Raw genomic sequence first — 7,334 nt, 5'->3', positions numbered from 1 at the left:
AAGAGTAAATAAAGAGGCGGTCAGGAGGGCAATTTGTGGAATATAACAGAGACCAAGGGCCTGATCATCCATTGTCTGAATTTTATACCACACTAATTCATTGGTGTGATAAAACACTTCACCCAACCTATGCTTGATTGTAAGGGACTAATCAAGGTCACATAGAATCAGAGCCTAGAAAATTGGGTGAACATTAATTGCATACAGTCAAAATAATACTTAGGCTGTAATAGATGCAATAGTAAGCCAAGACTGTTGTAGAGCACGTGGTACAGGGGGACCAGCTGGTACTACCACAACAGAACAAAACGTGTAAAACAGATTTTTCTTTCTCTCCTGACTAATAGCGACAGAACTCCTGAAGACCGAAGAGAAGTGGGGGAAAAAAAAAAAAAAAGAAGAAAATTATTTTTACTTACAGCATAAAAAAAAAGGTACCAGGACTTGTAATTCCTGAGCTCATGCCTTAAACAGTGAATCTGCAGCTCACGATAGTGGAAATGCGTTCCTTCCTCTGTCCTGCCTGCTAGCAGCCAGGAGGCAATCCCACTTGCAGCATGATGTTGAGGAAAAATGTCAGTAGGATGCAAAGCATGCAGCGCACTGGACCCACTCTCACTCACTGAACGGATGAGAAAGAAAGAGTGGGGTGGGTGCAGGGCCACTTGCAGCAGAGGTAAGAAATGGCACAGCGTGTCACCTCTGGCAGTCCCGCGCTGAGGTGTTCTTCCTCTTATCAATTGCAACCAGAGTTTGGCCACCTTGAGGACAGTGTTTCTTTATAAATTCGGATTTACATGGGAGCTGGAATGAAATCTGTTCTGCTTGCTCCAAAGTAAAAGGCAATCTCTCACTTTGACTGCAATACAACTTGTTTAAGTGCTGCATCAAAGAAAGGATTTAGGGACTTACTAACAAGAGCTGTAATGCCTGAGTTTTAGGCAACTGATTACCACGGTCAACCAGGAAAAAGGCAAATGTTCCTGCTGGCAATGGCAAATGCCCAGCACTATAATCCAGAGCTCAGGTAACTGATCCAAGCTAGACCTTGCCACCCACATCCAGTGCCCAGAACACTCTTTGCAGGGAGAAGCCCGTGTCTCTTCTTTGACATGTGACCGATGAAGGAGGGAAGGGTGGCTGCCAGGGTGGGACAAGCCACTTCGGTACAGCTGAGTGGTTACAGCATGTGAAATTTGGTTTCAACCTTCTGATGGTGATGGAGAGATCAAACTGCCTAGAGCCTCTCCAAGCTTGCCCTCGTCTCAGTGCCACAGGGATGGAGCTATCTTTGCTCCTCTTTGAAGCTGGGCCATGTGCTGGGCTGGACTGCAGGATCCTTCCAGTTCACCCCAGAGATGGGGCTGGGAAGAGGGAAGCTCAATTTTTCCGGCACTGCTCGGAAAAAGTGGTTTTGACATCTCTGTCACTTGGCAATGGCAGGAAGAAGCACAGGGTGCTCTGGGGCACACAGAGAGATATGGCTGATGCCAAGTCTGAGCAAGAGGTAGTACCGCTGGCTGGAGGAGCCTGGGACGGTGACAGCAGCCAGGATTACACTTCTTAGCAAAGACAGAAGCAGCAGTAGCCTGGCCAGGCCTGAGTTCAAACCCTGAGCTGGGCTGTCTCCCAGGATCTAATTTTGTCCAATCCCTAAATGCTACCACAACACCTTCTTTTCTTCTCGTGACATGACTGTAGAGAATCTGAAATAAATGTCGTATTTTTAAATTTTGCTTGGACAGCAAAACCGACGACAACAAAGCAAGAGTGTTCCGATTCCTTGGGGAACAGTTTCCTTGATGCCTGGGGGTCTTACAGCCCCGGTTCCCTCCGGGCGCCGGAAAGCCCGGGGGGGCTTGGAGCGCCGTACCCGCACGCCCCTCGCCAGCCCTCCCGGGGCGGGCGGAGGTGCCAGATGTGAGCGTAAAAAAGCGCCGTGAGCGGGAGAGAAGCGAGCGCAGGGCGGGGGCGAGGCTGGAGGGCAGCGGGGCCGGCCGGGGTGCGAGCTGCCCGGCGCTTCCCTGCCTCCTTCCCCCCCGAGCCGGTGTCAGGTATTGCGAGGAGGGGTAGGGGCCCGCGGAGGAGATGGCTGGAGGCTTTCCAGTCCCGGCTCACGCAATGCAAACTCCGCACGCAACGGGGAGGCGACGGGCGGAGGAGGGGAAGGTCTCCAGCTTCCTCAGCCCCCAAGATGCAGGCGAGACTTTGCCTCCCGACAGAGAGGGCTGCGAGCCCGCCCGCCACCCCGCTCCCCTCCCGGCACCTCCTCCGCGAAAACTTTTGGCCCCGGCCATAAAAGCATCCGCGGCTCAGCCGCTCCACTTGGCGAGGGCCCAAGGGCAGCTGGCAAATAGCTGCGACCCCTCAAGCCCGGGGAAGGGCCAGGCAGCGGCGATTTGTCAGCGGGGCTAACTGCGGCACGCCCGCACCGCACCGCGCCGCGCCGCGCGGATGCCGGCGGATTTAAAGCCGCGAGTACCGATGCCAGGCGCCCAGCCGCGGCGGCTCCGGCTCCGGCTCCGGCTGGGGGCAGCGGGCCGTCCTCCCCGCGCCCTCTGAGCCGCTCGCCTTCACTCCCTGCAGCGGGCTGGGGTGGCCCCGTCCCCGCAGCCCAGCAGGCGGGTGGGAGGGAGGGGACGGCAGCCCGCTCGCCCCCGGTCCGCGGGGCTGCACCGGGCAGGTGGCTGCCGGCGGGCCGAGCTCCGAAGGGTTAAAGCGCTGGGAAGGTGATAATAACTCCGCGCTGGGATCGGGTGCAATTGGCATTTGCCTGCACATGACCTGCCAAGCGCCGGGTGACAGGAACCGGGGCTCCTAATGAGTTTCCCAGAGGCTGGGATCTGAACATCGCCGTCGCCGCTCTCCTCCCGGGGCTGCCCTGTAGAGCAGCCGCCGGCTGCCCCGGTCCTCTCCATCCTCCCCGAGGTCTCGGATGGAAGCAGCGTGCAACAGGTCAGTTTTGCTACAGGAGCCGGAGGTGGCCGTTTGTTTCACCCCTTCTTCCCCTCGCTGCTTCGGAAAGGCCGGAGCAAACGGTAGGAGCGGGTGGTCCCCGGGCACGGGGATGGGAAGCGGGACCTGTCAGCTCTGCCACGCCGGGACCCCAGGCATCCTCCGCAGCCCATCCCCGGGGCCGCCGGCCTGCGCCGCTGCGACGGGCACGAAGGTGCGGGGAGGAGGGAAGGGCTCGGAACAGAGGGGGCTCCGTGGCCATGTGCGGAGGTTTCCTCTCCCGAGCAGCGGGAAGCTCCGACGGCGGCGCGGAGAGCCCCTTTCTCGCAGGGGCTCTTTCGCCGGGAGGAGCGATGTGCAGCGCCGGGATGAACCTGTCTCCAGCGCACGGCAGCTGCCTGCATCTGCGGAGGCTCGCCAGGCGAGAGCATCCTCCTGCCTCCCTTTCTGCCTCTGCCAGCCGTGACTTTCTGGATCCCCCGCTACAAACTTTCCCTACCCGGGGGGAAGAGAGCAGCGGCCCCGCCGCCAAATATAGTTTTGATCCCTTATTGAGCGCTTGCCAATTGATTATCGATTATCCCTTGTTTTTCGCACAGGATCCGGGCGGGCTTTAGGCACACGAGGAGCGCATAGCAAGGGCGCAGCCCGACTCTGAGCGCCGAGACGGCTGCCGGCGCTCCCCTCCGCCACGCCGGCGCGCCCCTGTCCCCTCGCCCGTGCGGGCTTCTCCCAGCCCGCGGGCGAGGGGGAGCTTCCCAGCCTTTCCGCAGGGTCGCTGCCCGCTGACCCTTCCCTTTCCCTTGCAGCATGGCCCTCGAGAGGCTCGGGGAAGCCCTGCGCGGCATCCCCCCCGTGCAAGGCTCCCTGCTGCTCCTCCTCTGCCTGCTCGCCGCCATCCACCTGGGCAAGCTCCTCCTGCAGCAGCAGCAGCGCCGGCGGCAGGGCCAGCGCCGGGCGCCGCCGGGGCCTTTCCCCTGGCCCTTGATCGGCAACGCGGCGCAGCTGGGCAGCGCCCCGCACCTCTCCTTCGCCCGCCTGGCCAGCACCTACGGCGCCGTCTTCCAGCTGCGCCTGGGGCGCTGGCCCGTGGTGGTGCTGAACGGGGAGCGCGCCATCCGCCAGGCCCTCGTCCGCCAGGGGGCCGCCTTCGCCGGCCGCCCGCCCTTCCCCTCCTTCCAGCTGGTGTCGGGCGGGCTCAGCCTGGCCTTCGGCGGCTACTCGGAGCTGTGGAAGCTGCACCGCCGGGCGGCGCACGCCACGGTGCGCGCCTTCTCCACCGGCAGCCCCGCCACCCGCCGCCTCCTGGAGCGGCACCTGGTGGGCGAGGCGCGGGCGCTGGTGGCGCTGCTGGTGCGCGGCAGCGCCGGCGGCGCCTTCCTCGACCCCTCGCGCGTCCTGGTGGTGGCCGTGGCCAACGTGATGAGCGCCCTGTGCTTCGGCCGCCGCTACAGCCACGGCGACGGCGAGTTCCTGCGCCTCGTGGGGCGCAACGAGCAGTTCGGGCGGGCGGTGGGCGCCGGCAGCCTGGTGGACGCGCTGCCCTGGCTCCAGCGCTTCCCCAGCCCCGTGCGCGCCGCCTACCGCGCCTTCCGCGACCTCAACCGCGACTTCTACGGCTTCGTCCGCGGCAAGTTCCTGCAGCACCAGCGCAGCCTGCGCCCGGGGGCCGCCCCCCGCGACATGATGGACGCCTTCATCCGCCTGCAGCGCGAGCAGCCGCGGCTGCAGCTCGAGCACGTGCCCGCCACCGTCACCGACATCTTCGGCGCCAGCCAGGACACCCTCTCCACCGCCCTGCAGTGGCTCCTCATCTTCCTCATCAGGTAGGCAGGTGCCGGCGAGGCCGACCCACCCCGCCGCCCGGGCGGAGGCGGGAGGCCGGGGCGCCCCACCCACCTCCTGCCCCGGGGCGGGACAGGGGCGCCAGCCCGGGGCGTCGCGGTGCGGGCGCCAGGCTTGGGGGATCCCCGTTTAAAGGGCGCTGCACGGGCAAAAGCGCCGCTGGGAAGGGCCCCGCCGTGGTGGAAGCCGGCCCAAACGAGCGCCTAAACCGCTCGGTCCGCGGAGAGCCGCGGGAGCGGCGCCGTCGGCGACCCGCTGCCCGCGGCGGCCGTCGGGGCGAGGGGCTGAGGGACCGGCCACCCCTGTGGGCCGGGGCACCCCTCAGCGGCTTCCGATTAAGCGACTCGGAAGCTCTGGGAAACCTGCCAAAAAAAGATCAGAAAGGATAAAAAAAAAAAAACAAAACCCAAACCCCCTCTCTGGCGGACGGTGCATTAAGAGAGGCTGGCAGAAAGGCAGCCGAATAAAACCCGAGAGTAAGGGATTTTACCAGGTCAAGATCAAGGAGATCATAGGATCAGGATAAGAACCGCTTAAGCAAGATAAAGAGTTCGTGCACTGGTTTACAAGCCCGCTATTATGTTAATTTGCCAGCAGCGTGTGCCCTCATCGCCATTGCGTGACTCGGGGACGGGCAGACCCCGTGGGCAGCCGGCGGGTGCAAGCACACCCCTTCTGCGCACTGCCCTGGCACCAGCTCTTCGAGGGGGGAAATCTCAGCTAGGGGAAGTGGCTTAACAGAAGAAGGCCCGGCTTCTTCTTTCGTCATCTGCATAATTTATAGGCTTCTGCAAACATTATCTACTCAGCCACTTCTTGAGAAAAAGGCAAGTGTTTAACGCTTCGAGCTAAGGGTATGATGCGCAGTGTTCACATAACCTGCTGGGTTTCTCCCCGCTTCTTACATTTGCCCAGCATTCGACATGCAGATCTGCTGCAGGAGGAAAAGGCAAGGACACAGAAGCTAAACTTGAATACTGAAAGCAAAGAGAGGCCCCTTGGAGGAACGCGTGCTTTTAGCCAAGCAAAAGAAAACAAGCAAAATTTATTAATATTTTGATTGTTTGGTTACTGTGTAGTCTTCCAAACTAGCCAGACTTGAAGGCAGTCATCTTAAAATACATTATAAAGAAAACGTATTTTGATATTAATTAGAAAAAGTATACACAAACTAAGAGTGGGATGTTCGTAAAGCTATTCTGACAATTATTAGCAGGGATTTTTTCAGTTTAAAAACCTGCAGACTTTGATATGTATGCAGTATGTCTAATGATAAAAAAACTCCATGCTAACTTTTAGAAGTCACATACAGGGCTGGAAAACCAAATTCTCATTTCCATGGAAAGCCCAATATTTAGAAGAGACAAGTAATTTTAGTTTTAGAATGAATTTTCAAAATTGGATCAGAATATTCAATTTCAGCACATTTAAGTTAATTTCATTTTTTCTGTTGAGAATCAGTTACATGTGATATTAAAGTGAAAACTGAGCAAATCTAAAATGACACCATTGCAGGGGAAGTTTGGATTCTTCTCTCAGTTTTCCATCAAGGTCTACACATTCCTGCAATATATTTAAACTTTGCTCAAACTGCATTATTTAGGGTAGGGGTGAGGTTCTGTGAAAAAAATGTTTACAGCAAGGATTATTTTTAAGAAAATCTTTTGAAAGTGCCATGTACATACACACATCTTACTTTAAACGACAGGTATCCGAACGTGCAGGCTAAAATGCAAGAAGAAGTGGATAGGATTGTTGGAAGAGACCGTCTGCCATGTGCTGAAGATCAGCCTCACTTGCCTTACATCATGGCTTTCTTGTACGAATCCATGCGTTTCAGCAGCTTTGTGCCTGTTACTATCCCACATGCAACCACAACCAACACCTTCATAATGGGCTACCTCATTCCCAAGGACACGGTGATTTTTGTTAATCAGTGGTCAGTGAATCACGATCCAGCAAAATGGTCCAACCCAGAGGATTTTGATCCAACAAGATTCCTGGATGAGAATGGTTTCATCAATAAAGATCTTACTAGTAGCGTGATGATTTTCTCATTGGGAAAACGTCGGTGTATTGGAGAGGAGTTGTCCAAGGTGCAGCTGTTTCTCTTTACCTCCATACTGGTGCATCAGTGCAATTTTACTGCTAATCCAAATGAGGACCCTAAAATGGACTTTACCTATGGGTTGACCATTAAACCTAAGCCATTTACCTTGAATGTTACGCTTAGAGATACTATGGATTTGCTCGATCAGGCTGTCCAAAGACTGCAAGCAGAGAAAGCAGCCAATGAAAATCAGCTATCAGCAAATGCCTAAGCAACAAACCTTGCATCTAAAGATAATCCCTCTCTTTTTAGACTTAAATAAGTTATAGTTTGTTCTGGTGATCTTTTTGGAAAATAGCCAATATTACAAATTACAAGAGCAGGAAGAAAAACTGCACAAGGTATAATTCAGTCCTCTTTAATTCTAGGAGAGCCAGGGGAACAATTTAATATATCAAAGGATAAAACGTATGCAATTTGAAAG

The 7,334-nt window shown here is 56.6% G+C and overlaps 1 protein-coding gene across 1 annotated transcript; it reads left to right on the top strand.

Annotated features, from left to right (window-relative positions):
* The first annotated feature begins 2,935 nt into the window (after positions 1-2,935).
* Positions 2,936-7,121, top strand: LOC104257749 (cytochrome P450 1B1). Its single transcript, XM_059835663.1, has 3 exons — positions 2,936-2,955; positions 3,765-4,781; positions 6,509-7,121. Exons 1-3 carry the CDS (start codon positions 2,936-2,938, stop codon positions 7,119-7,121), a joined length of 1,650 nt encoding a protein of 549 aa, XP_059691646.1.
* Positions 7,122-7,334: the final 213 nt, after the last annotated feature.

This window comes from Gavia stellata, chromosome 2 (assembly GCF_030936135.1).
Source record: "Gavia stellata isolate bGavSte3 chromosome 2, bGavSte3.hap2, whole genome shotgun sequence".
Taxonomy (NCBI): Eukaryota; Metazoa; Chordata; class Aves; order Gaviiformes; family Gaviidae; genus Gavia; species Gavia stellata.
The sequence above is the reverse complement of the archived record's forward strand: the minus strand, read 5'-3'. Positions and strand labels throughout refer to the sequence as shown.

What these genes read in the sequence shown, in the direction of transcription:
- LOC104257749 (XM_059835663.1), top strand. Translation starts at nt 2,936, where the DNA reads ATGGAAGCAGCGTGCAACAG. An exon ending in ATGGAAGCAGCGTGCAACAG is followed by an intron (nt 2,956 to 3,764) that starts GTCAGTTTTGCT and finishes TTTCCCTTGCAG; the next exon opens with CATGGCCCTCGAGAGGCTCG. An exon ending in CTCCTCATCTTCCTCATCAG is followed by an intron (nt 4,782 to 6,508) that starts GTAGGCAGGTGC and finishes TTTAAACGACAG; the next exon opens with GTATCCGAACGTGCAGGCTA.